Source organism: Saimiri boliviensis, chromosome 5 (assembly GCF_048565385.1).
Source record: "Saimiri boliviensis isolate mSaiBol1 chromosome 5, mSaiBol1.pri, whole genome shotgun sequence".
NCBI classification, from domain to species: Eukaryota; Metazoa; Chordata; class Mammalia; order Primates; family Cebidae; genus Saimiri; species Saimiri boliviensis.
Genome location: NC_133453.1, coordinates 65,219,581 through 65,240,402, shown reverse-complemented (window position 1 = coordinate 65,240,402; position 20,822 = coordinate 65,219,581). Strand labels below are relative to the sequence as shown.

The following is a 20,822-nucleotide window of genomic DNA, read 5'->3' as shown; positions in this document are numbered from 1 at the left end:
GCTTTTGCTCTGACGCTGTAAACTCTCACTTGGCCTTTTCCTTCCAGCCAATGTGAAAGACACATGAAACAGTGACAGAGAGAGGCAGTAAGGACTATGAAGATGGGACAGTACAGTGAGAAGTGACACTGCTTGTCCATCATCAGTGCAACATTTGGGGCCTTAAATTACCCAACTGTGAGCACAGATGGTTGGACTGGATGACCTCTGAGTGGGGTGACCACATGGCCCAATCCTTCAAGGCAACCCAGATTTATACCTGTTGTGCCACTGCAACTATTATTAGCACCCCTTCCACTCTCAGAAATGTTCCATTGTGGATCATAAATTCTAAGGTTGCCCTATCTGTAAGGTTCTTTCTGGCTCTTAATTTCTGTCATTTCATATTGAACCCAATAATACTTCTTTGATGACTGAAGCACTGTAAAATTTCATTTTTCAGGCCTGGGGGTACAGGGAGGACAGTAGGTGAGATGACCCTTGTGTAGAGGTTGCTTTGCATTTCTGATATGGATATTTTTTCAATCTAGGAGCTAGAGCTCCTTTCCTTTAAAAGTACACTAGTAAATTCCCTTCTAGTGGATTTGGCTCCAATTAATTTAGGATCATTATATAAATATTTGTTTTCTATCTCACACTAATAGTGGCTACTCCTTATTGTGTGCTTACGCTAAGGCTAAATATTGAGTACATTATCTCATTTAATGCACATATTATTGCTATAAGATAGTTCCTTACCTATAAGGTGCAATGAATATTTACTTACTCATACAAACCTTTTTTTTGGTCTTTCTTTTCCACAGTATAAAACAGAAAAGAGATACTTGTTTTTTTTTAGGTTTATATTTACATAAACAGTATTTAAAAGAAAAACCACCAGTTGACACCACATTGTTCTGCTTTTATTTATTGTCTGGCTAACTTACAAAGATCCAGATGTCTAGGGTAGTCTCTATGCTACCATTTACATTATCCTGATGACACAGATACCAAAATGTGTCTGTTTACATAGTGCATGGTATGAAATTTTTTTTTCTTCCTCTACAGTTCTTGACTATAAGGAGGGAAAAATTAATTTCATGCCAAAATTTTTTGGGGAACTTTAACAATATCCCATTTCTGCTACTAAAATAAACAAAACTGGTATTACAATTTAAAATATAAAGACCTAACAGTTTTTACAAATACGCAAACAATCTGCTACTTAGACATAAAAAAAGTTGATTTCTTTTAAATCACAAAGTAAGGCACCATTGGATTATTAAACATTTTTCTTGGCTTTTACTAAATAAAATGCATAGTGAAATAAATACTGAACACTGAGTTTTAATACTGTAATACATTTCAATATAAAATAATAGGTGAATGTTAAAATACTGTATTACATATTGAATACATTTATCTGGAAATTTTACGGAAAAAATACACATGTAAGCTCTGATTTCAGGGAAGAAAATATTCATTTTTGTGATTTTCCATAGTTTAAGATTTTACCACAGAACTTATTCAAAGTTTTAGATGCAATTAGGTTGCAAACTTTAAAAGAAAGGGTGTAGGTGTATTAAAGAAACATTCACTTAAAAAATACAGACTAAAACATCTCTATTCCAGATGAATGGCAACTTTGGGCTCTGACTCTGTTTCAAATTTAGAATGGTACCGGCAAAGTTGAGATATATAAAGCAATTGTCCAATTCTTACTACCCCTTATAAAATTCAGACCCACTTTCTTTGGGTCAGACTTTTCTTCGCCACATTTTCTAGGAAGGGCAAACTCCATCTTTTGTCAAGTGGGTCATTTGGCTTTATCATAAGGATGTTTTTCACTGTTGAAGTCAGATCAAAGAATCCCAAATAAATGATGCTGCTCAATTACCAAAATGCTAGAGATTAATTTTTTTTTTAAACCAACACTTGGCCAAGCTTGTTACACCTTACTATTTTTTTATTCTCTTTGAGTAAAAAGCCCAAATGACTGTATGGAAGACAGATTAATGGTAAAGGAGAGAGGAAACACATTCTCTAATGTACTAAATCTAGGACTTTGGCAAGGAAGTTATAAAAATATAATATATTCAAATCAGTAATTTCATAATTTATTAGACATCCCATTTATTAGAACTCTTAAGTTCTTTTTCTTTTATATAAATGAAACATTTATTTTATAAATAGAAATGCATCTTTCAGGATTTTCTTTGGGTTGGTTTCTTGTTAGCATCTCCCAGTAATACATGAATAACACACTGAAACCATGATACAATGTTTAGGTAGATATACATATACATGTGGTCACGTGTTTTTAAAAAACAAGTAATGGTAATTTTAAACATAACCATATAAAATATATAAGTGGAAATATTTTTCCCCCCCAACTCTATAGCTAGATTTAAAATCTCAGAAAAAGTGTAAACAAAATCATATAAAAAAAGGCAAGGCTGGCCCTTCCCTATGGTCCTTTAGCAGAGATGTACTTGCATAGATCCTAGACAAATGATGCAAAACAGATTCCCTCCAATTTCTACCAGGAATTCCGCTAGCAATCTCCCTAATTTGCTCAACCCTTACATAAGCATCAGATTTAGATTTTTAGAGTTTTGCCCACCAATTCAAATCTGTTCCTTTCTTCCATGTTTCTGATTTGATACCTTTCCCTGACTTTCTTCCCCTTCTACCAAACCTTCCTAGTCTCTCCTAACCTCAGGAGCTTGCTCAGGCAGAGAGGAGCAAAAGTTGCTTCCAATTTACAAGGCACAAGTCGAACTGACAAGTGAGCGTGTGAGCCAGCTGGTTCTGAGCCCGGAAGCCCTGACAGGCTTTCTGTTTCTTTCCAATGGCTTTATTCCACATGACCTTAGTAAACTGTACTCCATCAGTTTTGACCTTGGTACCGTGAAGCAACACTTGTACACAGATATTAAGGGAAGAGAGAAAATAAGGGAGCAAAATTGAAGGTCGAACTGTCTGTCAAACAAGGTGCTGGGTCCTAATTTTATTTTTAGTTGCCTCTTGAATCACTCAAGCCCATCTTGCCTTTTTTTGTTTTTGAAACAAGAGGTTTCTGCACTAGCTTCCATCTTCCAGACTCGTGCTGTCTAACACGGTAGCCACCAGCCACATATGGCTACTGAGCACTTAAAAATGTGACTAGTCTGAATGGAGATGTGCTGTAAATATAAAATATACTCTGGATTTTGAAGATTTAGTACCAAGAAAGAATATAAAATATTTCATTAAAATTTTTATGTTGATTACAGGTTGAAATATTTTGGATGCCTAGGGTTAAATAAAATATTAACTTCACTTGTTTAAAATATACTAGAAATTTAAAAATTGCATCTGGGGCTCACATTATATTTCTATTGGACAGCTCTGTCCTAGAGCTGAGCTCAGACTGCCAAAGGTTGGACATCCTGTGACTGCAAAAGTTTCCTGTGAGCTCTTACTCAGCAACTTGCTTAGTTGGTTTGTGGTTCATGGACATAGGAGGCCAAGCATGCGAAAAAGGAAAGGAGAAAACAGCTCTCAGGGACTTCAATAATTACAGTCTGTAGCAAATAAGCAGTGAAGGTCTGAATTTTGTTGGTTGAAAGCAGAGATGCAATTCATTTCTGCCTATTTCCACAAAAGCCTATCGACCCAGGCAGCCAGCACAGGCCGGCTGCAGCTGAAGCAAGCAACAGCCTAGAGAATAAACACAATATGAAAAGCTAGGTGCATTTCTTACCGATTCCCACCCCACACACGCATATTCCCACTCACTCTCCCACCTTTCTTCCTGCCCATACGAGGGGCACAAGGGAAGAAGTGCGGAGGAGGGTGTGCAGTTCTTCGATAGCAACAGAAGCAGCTCTTGAGCTCGGGTAGAGAAAGAGAAGAACAGGCAAAGATCACCTCGGGATGGGAGGGAGTGGTGGAGCACCCCTTTCTCTTCGGTTGGATCCACCTTGGTGTAAAAAGACAAAATAGAATTTTGGTGAGAAAGCTGATGTTATCATCGTGGAAACTTGGGCATGGTGGCACAGGTATCCACTACTTCGTCCCCACGACCAGGGCCGTCAGCTAACTAGCATATGTTGTGGATGAGAAGTGAGAGGTGAAAATAAGCAAGTAGTGTTCTGAATAAACATTATGGTGGATGATCCATCATTGGCTCCCAAGTACCTGCACAAAGTTAAAAAATCATTTTCTTCTTATCATATAGTGTGTGTTTATTATGGATTCAGGAAATATGGATGAGTAAAAACAAAACAAAGACCACCACCCAGAGATAACCAATTATGTGTCTATTTTTAACTTAGAAACAGTTCCCCTTTTTCTTCCAGAAATAAGATCGTATGGTCAGTTTGAACATTTTCAAAGGCATCACTCTTTGCAAAGATTATTAACGACACACTGCATTCCAAAATATGAGTATACTACAGTCTATCTAGTCAATTCCCTTTTGTTGGGCCTTTAGGTATCTTTTACTTTTTAAACAAACCTTTTCTGACAGTAGTCATCCTAATGGGTGTAAAGTTTTATATCACTGTAGTTTTATTTGCAGTTCCCTAAAGATTGGTGATGTTGAGCATCTTTTCAAGTACTCTGTCAATGTGTTCTTTTAAAAGTTATTCATGGCTAGGTGTGGTGGCTCACACCTGTAATCCCAGCACTTTGGGAGGCTGAGGAGGGAGGATGGTTTGAGCTCAGGAGTTAGAGACCAGCCTGTGGAACATGGCAAAACCCCATCTCTACAAAAATTAGCCGGGCATGTAGGTGCGTGCCTGTCCCATAGTCCCAGCTACCTGGGAGGCTGTGGTGGGAGGATCACCCAGACCTCAGAGGTCAAGGCTGTAATGAGCCAAGATTTCGCCACTGCACTCCAGCCTGGGTGACAAAGTGAGAACCTGTCTCAAAAACAAAACAAAAACAAAAACCAAGCTATTCATGGCTATCAGACCACTGTACTAGGCTTAAAACCCATTCACATTAAAAAAAAATTCATTTGCTACACAAACATTTGTTGAGAATTTCACAGGTGTTCAACATGAGGTCAGGTGCTCAGATGCTGTGAGCAGGTCTGTCTGGGGCATGTGTCAATCAGGTAGGTCTGCTCCAACCACTGCTCTGAGACTCAGTGGGCTGGCACTGGCAGATTCCTCAGTAGGCATCTTGACAGTGACCCTAGTAGTCCACTCAGGGACTTCTGAGAAAGAATCAAATTTCTGAGCAAGGAAAGGAACACTGAGAGAGGTGCCTCTTCCTCTCACCATCCCAACCAAATATTTTCTTGGGCAAGCATCCGAGAAAAGACTCATCTGGATGTAAACCAGACAGCTATCATGGAGCCTTGGCCATCAACTGACCCGCCACAAGTGGTTAGTAGAATGAGGGCTGGCCTTGTCCAAAGCTATAATTAGAGGGCACTCCAAGTGCACTCGGTACAGCTCAGGGCTGTCTGGCTGTGCTCTCAGGCTGTGTGCTGGGAGGCTGAGGCAGCTGCAGGAGCAGAAGAAAACTTGGTACTTGACAGTGCCTTCTTTATTTTTGTTGGATGATCTATTATCATTATAAAATATTAAACATGACAAATGCTGGAAATATTTAAGGCAAATCTACAGAAAATTTTAGTAGACAGTGGAAATTAGTTCACCAATTTAAAAACTAGTTTTAGGGTAGGCATGGTGGCTCACGGCTGTAATCCCAGTGCTTTGGGAAGCTAAGGGAGGGGGAACTACTTGAGACCAGGAGCTCAATACCAGCCCAGGCAACGAAGAGATATCCTGTCTCGACAAGAAAATTTTTATTTTAATTTAATTTTGTTTTTTTGAGACAGAGTCTCGCTCTGTTGCTCAGGCTGCAGTGCAGTGGTGCAATCTTGGCTCACCACAACTTCTGTCTCCCTGGTTCAAGCAGTTCTCCTGCTTTAGCCTCTGGAGTAGTTAGGATTACAGGCATGCACCACCATGTCCTGCTAATTTTTGTATTTTTTTTAGTGAAGACAGAGTTTCACCATGTTGGTCACGCTGGTCTCAAACTCCTGACCTCGTGATCCGCTTGCCTTGGCCTCCCAAAATGCTGGGATTACAGGCGTGAGCCACCACACCTGGCCAAGAAAATTTTTCAAAAGAAATATTTGAAAATGTCCTTTATGTTTCAGGCTCTGTGCCTCTCAAGGAAGATGCAGTAATGAGCAGGACACAGTTCTAATCCTATATTGCCTACTTGAGTCTTAAAGGAGGATGGGGGAAAAAAATATGCTTAGCTATTACCTTCAAAATCTAGAGAGTACAGGGAAGATGGTCTGTTACTGATTTAAAAATACAAATAATATTTAGAATAAGAAGTTTATTAGAAGTCAGGAAAAATATTTAGAGTCTATATGAACAACTCCTTAAAGTAAATTCATTTATTGGTGCCCAAGAAGGAAGAAGGGCTATACTCTTAACAAAACAGAAGCCCTTCTTCTGGTGAACACACACACACACAAGCACACACACACACGCACACGCACACACAGCATTCAAAGATATTTGTCTCATGTGAAATCATACTTTTCACTAAAAATTCCAATCATCAATGCTTGTACAATAATTTTATTACAGCTATACCTCTTTATTAGGTATTGTCTATGAATGCAGTCTTCCACATAAACGGATTTTTTCCAGGAATTAAAGTTTTCCTTTTAAGCAGCAGTATTCTGTTTTCTTCTAGCATTTGTCCATGGAAATTTTCCCATATTTTCTAACTCTTTAAATTTTTCTACAGAGGCACAAAGCACAGTTTGACTCAATTAATTTAATCCCATTTAACCCAAAAGAAACATGTGGTGTTGTCCTGTGCTGCGACACAGTGCAGCCTTGTTCCTATCTCCTCCTCTGACCTGGGACTGCCATCTGTCACTTCTCTCTCATGGTAGTGATTTTGCTTCTCACTAGTCTTAACTTTAGCTGTTATTAATCTCCTATAAGATTGGGAACCAATCCACCAAAAATTACTTTAAACTGTGTTAGGAAAGAATCAGTAAGCTCTGAGTACGTGTAAGACACTCTGCTAGGGAGTGAGGCCCTGGCAAGGGGTGTTGTGACAGGTATTTGACTTGCTTGCTTATGTTTTCTCTATTTCTGGTTTGGGAATTTGGCTCTGAGGCTAAGGCTGCCACGAACCTAAGCCTCATCGGTGACATACGCATATTTCATGCTAATTCATTCTTAGTTGTATATATTTATTGTATTTTTTAAAGTAAATTTAAGAGGCTTTCCAGCAAAACCCTGGAAAGCCTGCGAAAAAAATTCTAAAAGAGCTGTAACACTTCCCATACATTTACTGTTATGAAATTCCAGCCTGCCTATTTTCCCTTCTTGTTCACATTTCTTCTTCAATGGAGGAAAAGCAATTTACTTCTTTATGGTAGCATTACCTACATTAGCAGAACAACAGAAATAATTTAAATGTCCATGGGAATGGTAAGTTACTCTATGCGAAAATAAAAACCATGTGATAACATGGATACTGTTTACTAAGCAATGTTATGTAACCCTGACACCAAAGAACTGTACTCTGTGATTATAACTACATAAAAAATCAGAATTATATGGATAAAAAATTGGACAAGAATCTGATAAAATGAAAATATCTATTATGTGGAGAGATTATAGATATATTTAAATTTTCATGTAATGCTCTGTAAAGCTATGACTGTACTACATTTGAAAGATCAAGGCAGTTACAGGAAATTTTTGTTATAATTAATCAGACACATGCCAATTTCAAAACCAGAAGGAATAGGAGATGCCTCTACTTGTGCTGTCTCAGGAAGATGAAAATGGAGGAAGATTGTCCAAAGAAGCAAAATAACAAAATTTAATACTAGCAAACCACAGTATTTTCAGCTTGTAAGGACACATTAAAATAACTTTCTCACATGCATTCTGGGCATCTGCAATTTCCTCACTGCCTGTGGAAGGGGAATTTACTAGAAGGTAGATGGTTCCAAAGGGTTCTCTACCCAACTCCAAGCAAGAGCCTGGATTTTCTATACAGCCCAGGAGTCACTCAGGCTATTCAAGCATGAATCTTCAAAAACCCTGGAAGAAATACTCACTCCGGCTTTCATTTCTTGCCAATTTACTGGGATAACTTTTGGTCGTTGGTACATATGGCTCTGGAGGTGGCAAATCGGAAATCGGATGGAAGTAGAATCTGCTTTCCCACTCATCTAGGGGGAGAAACAAGCAGTATCTTCAGTGACAGACAATCTGCTATGAAGATTTACATAACGAAAGGCACAGAATGAACCAGAGAGAACCACAGACATCAGTGCTAGTTTTTACGCCTAGAAGTTTACAGAAAAGCTGGAAGTGCTACAAAGATCATGGATCAGTACACTGATATATATATTTTTATATATAAAATCTCAGGCCTGCAAATGAAAGCAAAGTGGTTTTTAATGAGAGTGACGGGGATCCAGTCAGTCCCTCTTAGGAGCTGGGGGCTGAGGTATGGGACATGTTTTTCCATACCAGCAGGCCCAGGAATAACTGGGACCACTCTGATAACAATGGCAGAGATAGGCAGCATAGCAGGTAAGAGCCATTGGACTTCTTACCTATAGTGAACTATTTAGAAGTGTACATAATAAAGGCAAGCTTTAAAGAGGTTCTTTTCCGAATCCTTGAATCTCTGTAAAGTTAACTAAAACGAGACTCAAAGAACAGATCAGAGAAAAATGATCTGCCATATTGGGAACTGGGGAAGGGGGATTACTATTTTTAATTTCAAATCAATGGTGGGCCATAGAATGGTTAGACCAGGCATCCCCAAACTTTACACAGGGGGCCAGTTCACTGTCCCTCAGACCGTTGGAGGGCCGCCATATACTGTGCTCCTCTCACTGACCACCAATGAAAGAGGTGCCCCTTCCTGAAGTGTGGTGGGGGGCCGGATAAATGGCCTCAGGGGGCCGCATGCGGCCCGCGGGCCATAGTTTGGGGATGCCTGGGTTAGACAGTTGGATCAGGGCAATGGAGTGTGATAACGATGGAACAAGAAATTAAACTCAAACAAGCAAACCACACATACAAACAGATTTACCATTTAGTTGCTGTCCTATAGCTTAGGAGCTGGGACCATACCTCACCTTCACATGGGGAGTCTTGGTAGCCATTTCTAATAGATGTTGCTGGTGGAGGTGGGGGAGGTGCCCCAGCACTAGGTCTGTCAGGAGGAAGGGGAGGCCTGGGTCCACTCCTGGGACTATCTACTCCACTCCTGGATGGCAACTGAGGGGTGGCAGGCAGGGCCCGAGATGTGCTGCCGTTTCTGTTTATTGGAGGAGGTGGTGGGAGGGGGCCTGGAGCAAAAGAAGACAGTGTAGAACGTTACATCCACATTCCGTTACAGTGGTCACCATCAGTGTAAGGCTGATGGGGACCTGCCGGACATATGCCCTTTAACTAGCGTGGAGATTTTCTAGGAGATTTAGCTGGGGAATGAGTAAACACACAGAAACACAAAAATGCACTTGTGTATTCATGTATGTGAAAACAAGTGCATACTAATAGCTAAATGGCCGTTTCAGCTTTGAGTTTGCACTGAGATTGGAGATGGCACAATAAAATTGAAAACAGGTGAAAATCTGTATATACTGACAACCATATTTAAAAAAATTTTATAATCCTTTAAAGATCTATTGAACTAATCACTGTGACATAAAATAATTGTTAAAAAAGAATAGGATAGTTATGAAATTATTTTATGTCTTCAGAATAACAAAGTTCTTTAAATGCACAGTTTTGTTGTTAATTACACAAACAAGCTTCTGTGATGCATATGATCTGTTTACAGGCAGAAGTGGCATCAGGAAACCAAATGCCAGTCATCCTGAGAGCAGGAGTTCCTCCTTCGTTCTTTCTCTTTGGGGAGGCAGATGAACACAGGGAGTGACAAACAGCTAATCAACATCCATGGCTATAAATGCTACTGTGAGTTCTGACCCTGAGCAAGCTGGTACCCTATGGAACTTGGTTTTCTAGCTATAAAAGAGTGCCAGATAGTCACCTGCCTTATATCACTGCTGCCAGAAAAAAAAACCAGTGAAAACGCAAATAAAAAAATACTACGGAAGTATTTGAAACCATTTTTTAAAATGTAGCAGTATGGTATAACCTTAAGTTTTTTAAGTTCCTAAAGAAAAATTCAAAGAAAATTATTTTTGTTAATACAAAAGAAAACCATCTTGCTTTTCCTGTCCTCCAAATGCAGCGGCTATTTGAGTAGTAAGTAAATTAAAAAAACAAAACCCAAAACTTGAGCATTTTCCAATGTAAATCAAAATGGCCTTAGTTATTATTCGTGATCTTCAGCAGTGTTCCACTTGTATGCTGAATTTTATGTGAATACAATGTCTTATGGTGCTATAAATATCTTATTAGCTATAGATTCAGAATCCAATTAGGAACCTTAAATTGAACAACCTGTCCACTGTAGATATCCCTAACAGAAAGTCTTGGCTCACATATTTTACGATGGTGGGAGGCACTGCCTAGCCCTGGTTGGTCTCCCAAGGAGTCTTCAGTGAATCACCTGGTAGTGGTTATTTATTACCCTATCTGCTTGTCATTGCTGGAGTCCCAGGCAGCAAGAGTTGATTGAGGAAAGTGTCTCATTTGCTGTGGGTTTAAGTTCATTGGTGATGCCACCACACAACTGTTACTACATGGAAACTCCACTTCCAATATGACGGGGCCCTGTACAGTGTAACTTGATCAACTTCATCTCCTTTTCTTTTTTCTTTTTTCTTTTTTTTTTTTGAGACAAGAGTTTCACTCTTGTCACCCAAGCTCAAGTCGATGTGATCTTGGCTCACTGCAATCTTCGCCTCCCGGGTTCAAGCAATCCTCCTGCCTCAGCCTCCTGAGTAGCTGGTATTACAGGCATGCACCACCACGCCCGGCTATTTTGTATTTTTAGTAGAGATGGGGTTTCTCCATATTGGTCAGGCTGGTCTTGAACTCCCGACCTCAGGTGATCTGCCCCCCTCAGCCTCCCAAAGTGCTGGGATTACAAGTGTGAGCCACTGCGCCTGGCCTTTTTTTCTTTTTAAAGTAAGTGGTCATGTTCATGTTCCTAACTCTCCAACCCCGTGGCTTCCTGCTCCAAATCCTGGCAAGCACAGTAGAAAAGATGTCTATTTCCCACTGGCAGAATAACAGAAATGATTATTTATTGAATATAACCCTGTGCCAGGAAATAAGATAACGACAATACATGCTTGTCTCGTTAAACTCTTACAACAACGCTGAGAGGTACAGGGACAGAAGACAAGGCCTCAGAAATTTTGGAAGCTTAAAAAGCTCATCAGGAGACTGAGGGGAGGAGCCAGAATCTGATTCCAAATCTATCAGATTCCAAGGCCCACTCCCATAATAATGAAGCCAAACCACTCAAAATACCGAGGGCCTTTGATGAACTCTCATATGCTCCTTGTGGGAGGGTAAATTGGTAAAAAATTTCTGGAAGGCAATTTGGCAGTACCTATGAAATCCATAGTTTACTATGCACACTCACTGAGCCAGAAATTCCACTTGTAAGAATTCGTCCAAAGGAAACACAGAGATGTGTACACATATTTTGCTACAAAAATGTATCACTGCATTATCTGCAACAGGAAAAATCTAGAGATGGCCCATATGACCAAGTGAGGGGACTGGTTAAATAAATCAAGGTACATTCGTAGGATTTAATATTTGGTAGCCGTTAAAAGACAGGCTGTAGAAGAATAATCATAGCAGCAAACATTAATGAGATCTGTTAAATAAAAAGCAAATTAGCAACAATATAGGTAGCACGATACCAAGTTTGTAAAACTGTACATTATATGCATTTTAAAAAGACTGAAAGGACACATGAAAAGAATGTTATCAATGATTATTTCTGGATGGTGGTAGTGGATTACAGATAATTTTAATTTTCTTTATATTTTTCAGTATTTCTGTAGGTATGACTTATATAATCAAATGAAATAATAAATGTTATATGTCAATGCCTATCATATTTTGGGGAAGATTTAATCTGCTGACTCATCCGTTTGGTAGGGCCAACACACAACAGTTTCAAGGTGTGGTTCTCGAATTCTGCTGCACACTATAATCACTGCGGAGCTTTTAAATATCCTGATTCCCAGTCTGCATCCCAGACCAATTATACCAGAGACTCTGGGAAAGGCCATAGGCATTTGTGGTTTTTAAAGCTCCCTAAGTGATTCCAGAATGTAAACAAGTTCAAAGAATGGTGATTCTAGGCCTGGCGCGGTGGCTTATGCCTGTAACCCCAGGACTTTGGGAGGCCGAGGTAGGTAGATCATGAGGTAAGGAGATCAAGACCATCTGGCTAACATGGTGAAACCCCGTCTCTACTAAAAACATTTTTTAAAAAAGTAGCCAGGTGTGGTGGTATGTGTCTGTAGTCCCAGCTACTCAGGAGGCTGAGGCAGGAGAATCACTTGAACCTGGGAGGCAGAGGTTGCAGTGAGCTAAGATCACACCACTGCACTCCAGCCTGGGTGACAGAGCAAGACTCTGTTTCAAAAAGAAGAAAAAAAAAAGAATGGTGATTATGAGGTTCCTAAGGTCACAGTGTCAAAGGTCTGTTATTTCTGCATAAAGGAAAGAAATGCCCCATTTCCAGACATGATAAGGTCTGTATGATGAGATTAAATTTTAAAAGGAGATAGTCCTACAGAGGTCATCCATAACCACTGTAAAACGAATTAAGTGAGTGTATTCTACTAAAAATGCCTATGGTAACTGAGAGAGAGGTCAAACTCTAGGCAATCCTCGCGTTTCCTTTCATACTCTGAAAGTTTCTCTCTGAGATCATGGTTTTTCAACTGTGGACAGCGGCATTGGAAGGGTCTCAGATGGGCTTCTGCAGGCCCTCCAAGCCATGCGATAGCATTTGAATTTTGAGTTTAGGCCTGAGCATTTTTGTGAAGATAAAGTCTCTATCTTTTTATTTGATTCTCCAAGGGATTTCTGTACCAGAGATGTTAACAAAGAGCAAAATGGACTTTTTAACATTTGTCTTTAATGAGCAGAGAAATGGCCTCAAAGCCTGACGCATGAAGAGAGAAATACAGGAGAAGTTCATTAGCTCTTGAAGAACTGCCCCTCTTGTTGGAATAACAGAGTCCTCCTGCAGGAGGTGGGAACTTATGTTCCCAATTACGCCTGCAGAAATTCTCTCTAGGGAGGCAGGGTAGTAGACTGGCCAGTAGACTTCCCAGATGGAGGATGAACGTGCCTCTACGTTATTAACCAGCTCATGGCCGTTTAACTTTATTGGCTAGTGTCCTCATCTCTAAAACACCAACAGAAATGTTGGTCCCACTTTCCTCAGAGGTATACATGAGGTCATGACCACATGTGTCGCAAGTTACTTTAAAAGCACAAAGCAGTCTGAGAGTTGACTTATGCTTGCTTTTGTTAGACTACCTTGACTGACAGGATTACTGGCACATTTGGGCGGGCTGGGTTTTGGGAACAACTCACCCCACGTCTTGTCATACCTGATCGGCCTGGTGGGTCCCTCACTGGAGGTGGGGGTCTCTCGCTGGGTGGGGGAGGAAGAGGACCCGAACGTCCTGGCGAAGGTAAGGGGGGTGTGGACGAAGTGAGGGACAGATTTCGCTGTGGGAGTCTTGGGATTTCGTCACTGCCGCTGGAACTTGGAGGCAGGGGAGGAGGCCCAGGCCTGCTGGGAGGTGGCGGCGGTGGTGGGGCCTGTGAGGAGGAGGAAGGCCTCGGAGTGGAAGGCACTGGAGGCTTGCTGTTCTGAGGGGGAGGAGGGGGAACCGCTTCCCTGTGGATGGAGGGCCTGTTGCCCACTGGAGGAGGTGGCGGAGGGGGTTTGTCATCCAAAGCCCTGCTGGGGGTAGGCGGCAGGGGAGGCCGGTTGGAGAAGGGAGAGGAGCTCGAGGAGGACTGACGCACTGAGCCTCCTGCCAAAGCAGCGCCACGGTTTCCAGGGAAAGGAGGAGGAGTCGGCCCGGGACTGGGCTGCCTGGGGCCTCCGGGCCCTAGTGGGGACCCCCGGTTGTACAGACTTGACTGAATGGGTCTTGGAGTGCTAGGTACTGGAGGGGGAATGCTATCGGGTTTTGAGCCCACGTCGGGCCTCGGGGGTGGCATTCGGTTCCTCTGAGGCTCTGGGGGACCACTTCTGTGGCCTGAGGAAGGCACTGGAAACCTCCCTGGGCCACCTGGGGGCGAAAAAGGTTTGGCAGATGTCGATCTTCCTCCTGGTGGCAAAACTGGTGGTCGGCTTCCTCCAGAATCTGAAGAACAGGAAAACAGACGTCCAGTTAGGAAATCGGGAACCCTAAGGAAATCAGCAAGCTAGGGTCTGTTCACAGCAACCGGAATGCCCTTCCTCAGGGGGCTATAAAACACAGGAAACTATTATTTATATAATACGGGTTTTGTGTGGTCCTTCCTGGGAGCAGGAAATAGACCACAGCTCTATTTACCTGCTAGTCCCAAGTTCTATAGCCCATCAGCTTTCAAAAGGATTCTGGAAAGATCTCTTAGCATTATGTATGGACAAAAGCCCGGATGAAATGGGTGAGGGTTCTGGTGAGGTGCCTGTTCATTACGAGAAGACAAGAACAAGATGGCATGGGTAGAATCATGATTTTCATTTTTTCCCATCACCATATCTGTCTCCCAGCCTTGTATCTCCCAGTTTTGAAAGTCAGCTATCTTAGGTGAAAAAATTAATTATCCCAATGAAAATCTCCACATGTGAGGGCTTATCTAGTCCCTTTGAAGAAAAAGGCCCAAGAAAAGGCGGAAAAATATAAGGGAAGAGTTATGACTGCAATAAGAAGAAACTAAGAAAAGAAAAACAAACCAACAGATGAAGTTTAATTGGAAGAGTCGACACCAGTGGATGGAATTCATCTACAAAGAAGTAAGCAACTACACAACTTTTTTCTCACCAGCTCAACCTCTGCTTCAATATTGGCAGGACAGAACAATCCTATAACTGCTCTGCTTCAACAAGGGAGAAACTAAAGAGGGAAATGAAGAGATGGAAAATTTCAAAGCACCATCTCAGAATCTCTTGGAACTCAAGGTAATTCTGGGAAAAAAAAAAAAAAACTACCCTTCAATTATGAGTTAATAAATGTACCAAACAATTGTGAGCACTTGTTATACGCCTGCCATTAACCTAGAGGCTAGAGACAGAGGAGTAAGCACAGTAGAAAAGGTTCTGCATTCCTGTAGTTTACATTCTTGTGAGGGGAGAAAAACAATAAACCAGGAAATACTTTCAGATAATTATATGTACTAAAAAGACACTAAAATAGGCCGATGAAATCAAGAGTGCTTGGAGAGGCCAGGGTACATGGAGTGGCTGGGGACAGCTCTTCTGAGAATGTGACATGTGAGCTGAGGCTTGACAAGGAGTTGGTCATGGAAAGATGAGGAAGACCAGCGCTTCAGGCCAGGGGGCCAGCAGGTGCAAAGGCCCTGAGGTGGGAAAGAGCTTCAAGTTAAAAAACAGAGGCCCGTGTGCCGGTGGTACAGTGAGAATGGGAGAGATCCATGGGAAGTGGAGCCTGAGCGGTCAGCAGGGGTGAGTGACAGAAGCGGTTCCGATTTTATCTAAGGCACAGGAAGAAGCATTTGGACAGATTTATACAATGGGATATCATGAACTGAGGAGAAAACTTTTTTTGTTTGTTTGTTTTTGTTTTGAGACAGGCTCTCCTCTGTCGCCCAGGCTGGAGTGCAGTGGCGCGATCACCGCTCACTGCAGCTTCAACTTCCCAGGCTCAGGTGATCCTCCCACCTCAGCCTCCTGAGTAGCTGGGGCTATAGGCAACAGCAACTGTGCCTCTAATTCTTTGTGTTTTTCAGTAGAGACGGGATTTTGCCATGTTGCCCAGGCTAGTCTCAAACTTTTCGGCTTCAGCAATCTGTCTCCCTTGACCTCCCAAAGTGCTGGGATTATAGGTGTGCGCCACCATGCCAGGCCCATTTTATTATTTTATTTTTCTTTGTAATTTGCCTTAATTTCTTCACCTGCTGTTAAAGTACTGAATGTATACATTTATCAGCTGCCTTAAGGATTTAAATCCTTTTGGTGAATTTTAAATAAATAAATTTAAATGCAAATGGTGGTCCAGCAAGACAGAACCTCTCACGTGATTGAGTTTCTCTCTAGATTTGGACCATTCAGTGACAAAGTAATAGGCTAACCCTGAGGGTTCAGTGACTCTATGTTCACGTAAATGTGAGAATTTCATGCTTTCCCAGAGGACATCTTATAAAAGGTCTTAGAAAGAAAATTCTTCTAACATGATCAACATTACAAAAACAGTTTTAAGGTAAAATTTCTTGAGTTTCTGTATTAGTCAGGAGAGAGCCTCGTGCTCTCTGCAAAGTTTTTTATTAGGCATTCATGAGCAAGTTCAGCATTTCTCTACCATCAGGTTCATAGACACTCCTGAAGGACTCATGTCCATGGCTCCCTGCAGAGACTCCTGAGAACCACTGGCACTGAAATAGCAAATGTCTGTCTTGCAAAACACTGTTTCAGATTTAGTGAGATTTGTAATCATATTCCACAAGACGTGCTCCCTAGTGTTTGAAAAGAATCTTACAAGTATTTACTCTACTAGACAGCTGGACTACCTCACAATGAAAGCTGAATCTGCCAGGTCACCAGGCTGATTTCCAGGCCCAGCAAGTTCTGTTTGCTTCTCCCTTTACTTCCCATTCCAGTTAACCCTTTAGAAAAGTGAAAAAAAAGTACAGATTACCCCCAAAGACACTGGGTGAAAATTTCATAGTTCTATGGAGCTGTCTGATCCTGGTTAATAATAATAATAAAGACTAAATTGAGTCTCTTATGAAACAGTGGTAATATTTCAAACAATGTACAATATTTTAATAAGGGCAAAGAGCCTTAGAGGCTATGACCAGCCTCCAAACTGCCACACTGCCTCATCTTCAGTTACTCAGAGAGAAGGTAACGCTCCTTACCATTATCCCTGTTGGCCGTGGATCTCAGCTTCGGCATTCCAGCCTGGAACAGTCCTCCCAGACCTGGAGGTCCGCCCCCTCCAAAACTTCCACCGCCTCCGCCACCACTTCCTCCACCAAAGCCGCTACCGCCACCACCACCTCCAGCTCCAGCTCCTTTAGGTTCTGCAGAAGAAGAAACACCCGTCACAGTATGCTTCCCAGTCTGGCCCAGGGAAACCATAAAGCAACAGTACAACAGGGAGCTGGCTGGCTCTGGGACTCCAGTGGACAACTGGGATTTCTTCATTACAATGCAGGATTTTAAGAGTTCCCTCAGCGCAGTCAGAACTGCCCGCTCCAGGCAGTCCCAGGCCCAGTGGTGTAAGAAATGAAAATAAAGGATGATTTGTCCCCAAACTCCCCACTTGACTGGCTGCCACATGGGTCAATATCTATTTGTTTTGTATCCTAGGATTTGGCAAATAGAAGGATCTTCAGGCCAGGCACAGTGGCTCACACCTGTACTCTCAGCACTTTGGAAGCTGAGGTGGGAGGATCACTTGTGCTGGGGAGGTCAAGGCTGCAGGGAGCCAAGATTGCACTGCTGCACTCCAGGCTGGGCGACAGAATAAGACCCTGTCTCAAAAAAAAAAAAAAAGAAAGAAGGTCCCGAGGGAGAAGGAGATGCCATAAAATGTGAGAAGAAAGGAAAGAATTAAAAAGAGAAGAAAATAAAATATCCCATAATTTTTATAAATAAATATCTAGGCTGGGCATGGTCGCTCACACCTATAATCCCAGCACTTTGGGAGGCTGATTGGAGGACAGCTTGGGCCCCAGGAGTTTGAGATCAGCCTGGGCAACAAAGTGAGACCTTGTCTCCACAAAAATAAAAAATTTAGCCAGGCATGGTGGTGCACACCTGCAGTCCCAGCTACTTAGGAGGCTGAGGTGAGAAGATCACTTGAACCCATTGAGGCTGCAGTAAGCTATGCTTGTGCCACTGCACTCCAGCAACAAAACAAGCAAAAAACCAAGCAAATATCCACTATTGAGTTATACTGTTTCCCGACAGTATTTTTCATTGTATGTGTTTTTTCTTAAAATTAAGAACGAATTCACTACACAGTTTTAAGCCTGCTTTTTTCATTTAACACTTTGTTAGCACTTCTTGTGTCATAAATACTCTTTGAAAACATGATTTTAAAGGGTTGCATTATAGAACATGAATGTATTCCATTTGTTTAACTACTCATTTGATGGCCCTTTAGATTGCTGTTAATTTTTTAACATCATGAAGCCCAATAGTAGGCTTTAGGTAATTTAAACATTCTTTGCGATTTGAGAGGGTATGAAGATTTTGTTTTATTTTGAACTTATCTGCAAAAAATTGTGAATGATTTTGATGGGAAGCAAATAAACAAGCAAACAAAAAGATTACTGAGCATTCTGTCTAGTCTTCTGGGTTACTTTCTATTGGTTTGAGCTACAGTATTAGCAGTCTGAAAGGTATAGAAAATTGATATTAATGCAATGGTATTTGTCCAAGGAAGTGCAAATTAGTTGTGTTCAAGAAATGCTTATACCCTCTTTAAAAAAATTATCTCTTAACAATTTACGTATGTGTGCATGTTTGTATTCATGAGCTTAAACATTATTTAAAGTCTTCTTCCCAAAAAACTATGTTGAGTCTTTGATAAACCGTATATGAAATCTACAAATTAATTTGGGAGAACTGATACTTTTATGATATTTAGACTTTACATTTGGAGACATGGCATATTTTCCCATTTATTCATGTCTTCTGAATTTTTTGGCAAAGTTTTTTAGTTTTTTTTTTTGTTTTTTGTTTTTTTTTTTTGAGACGGAGTTTCGCTCTTGTTACCCAGGCTGGAGTGCAATGGCGCGATCTCGGCTCACCGCAACCTCCGCCTCCTGGGTTCAGGCAATTCTCCTGCCTCAGCCTCCTGAGTAGCTGGGATTACAGGCATGCACCACCATGCCCAGCCAATTTTTTGTATTTTTAGTAGAGATGAAGTTTCACCATGTTGACCAGGATGGTCTCGATCTCTTGACCTCGTGATCCACCCGCCTCTGCCTCCCAGAGGGCTGGGATTACAGGCGTGAGCCACCGCGCCCGGCCAGTTTTTTAGTTTTCATGATCTACATTACACATGCTTTTTGTTAGGGTTGCTTCAAATGTATTTTTGTTTGCCGAAACCGTGAAAGGGATGTTTTTTTTCCATTATATTTTGTAATTGGTTATTTTTGGTGCCAGGAAATTGTATTTAATACCTAATAAGTCACTTTGCTATATTTTCTAAATTAAAATTTACTAAAAATTTATTATCTTGCATTTTCTAGTATGCATGTGGTCTTCAAATAATAAAGATTTTGCCTCCTCTAAGAGTTGTATGTCTTATTTCTGTTTTATATAATTACTTTGATGGGTAAATTTCCATTACAATGTAAATTATTAACGTTGCTAAAAGCAACCATGCTCTGATTTTAATGAGAATACCTCCGATGTTTTCAAAAGTTAATATGAATTACTGGTTTGAAATAGGTTTTTTCCCTTTCTAAGTATTCAGTCGATCAATCCTTCTATTTTAGGTTTACAAGAATTTCTTATAGCATGGAATTTTATGAAATGCCCTTTCGAGATCTACTGAGACAATTATATGGTCTTTTTTATTTGATATGATGGATAGACTTTCTAATGTTAAAAATGGGATAGGCTGGGTGCAATGGCTCACGCCTGTAATCATAGCACTTTGGGAGGCCACAGCAGGTGGATGGCTTGAGCTCAGAAGTTCAGGACCAGCATGAGCAATATGGTGAGACTCCCATCTCTATAAAAAATACAAAAAATGAGCCAGATGTGGTGGTGCACCTGTAGTCCCAGCTAGTCGGGAAGCTGAGGTGGGAGGATCCCTTGAGCTTGGGAAGTCAAGGGTGCAGTGAGCTGTGTTCATACCACAGTACTCCAGCCTGGGTGACAAGACAAGATCCTCTCTCAAAAAGAAAAAAAAAAAGGAAACAAAAAAGCAGATAAACCCTGGTGTTGGTGAATTATTCTGGTAACAGTCGATTGGTTTAGATTTGTTTTTTTGTATTTTAGTTTTCTCTTATCTATGATGATGAGTGGTCCATGGTAGGATTTCTTAATTACTAACATTTTGGGTCAGATAATTCTTTGTTGTGGGTGGCTGTCCTGTTCTTTACAGCATGTTTACAGCATCCCTGGCCTCTACCCACTAGATGTCAGTAGCAGCCCTCCCTGTGCCCCCAAAGTAGTGACTAAAAATGTCTTCAGACATTGCCACATATCCCATGGGATGCAAAAATCACCCCCAGTTGAAAACCACTAATGTACAGCTTTCTTTTTTTGCATGTGCTGCCTTTGTCAAGTTTTGGCATTAGGATAATGCCAATTTCCTTACAATTATTAGATAGCTTTCCATCTCTTAATATGTTGGGGAATGACTTATATAGCATTTGAATTAGCTGTTTCTTAAAATTTGAAAGAATTTGCTAATAAAACCATCTGGCTCCAAAGCTTTTTGGAGAGAAAGTAATTTAATAAAGTTTTCATTTTTTTCCCTTGCTCATTGAGGCTTCCTGGATAAATTTTAATAAATACTTTAAGATCTTAGAACATTTTAGCACATATTTTTATTACACTGCTTTAATTTTGAAAAATCTGCTTTGAATCTCTTATCTGCTTTCTGAGTTTTCCTTTTATTCATTTTTATTTCCTTTTTTCCTCGATTAGGTTTATCATAAATTTGTATTAGCTCTGTATCTTTT

At 40.9% G+C, this 20,822-nt stretch overlaps 1 protein-coding gene and 1 non-coding gene across 7 annotated transcripts in view; both read right to left on the bottom strand.

Moving 5' to 3' along the window:
* Positions 1–891: 891 nt before the first annotated feature.
* The window catches only part of WIPF1 (WAS/WASL interacting protein family member 1), a 125,772-nt gene continuing 105,841 nt past the window's right edge, over positions 892–20,822 (bottom strand). For all 6 annotated transcript variants that reach the window (XM_074399445.1, XM_039469946.2, XM_003921850.4 and 3 more), the window contains 5 exons: positions 17,031–17,195; positions 13,547–14,314; positions 9,119–9,331; positions 8,084–8,197; positions 892–3,943 (listed from right to left, as the gene is read on the bottom strand). In XM_074399445.1, coding sequence (XP_074255546.1) covers positions 3,888–3,943; positions 8,084–8,197; positions 9,119–9,331; positions 13,547–14,314; positions 17,031–17,195 — 1,316 coding nt within the window. In that variant the 3' untranslated portion in view covers positions 892–3,887. The remainder of the gene's footprint in view (positions 3,944–8,083; positions 8,198–9,118; positions 9,332–13,546; positions 14,315–17,030; positions 17,196–20,822) is intronic.
* On the bottom strand, positions 7,231–7,293 carry LOC120364446 (U7 small nuclear RNA). Its single transcript, XR_005579701.1, has one exon. It is a non-coding gene; the product is annotated as a U7 small nuclear RNA (small nuclear RNA).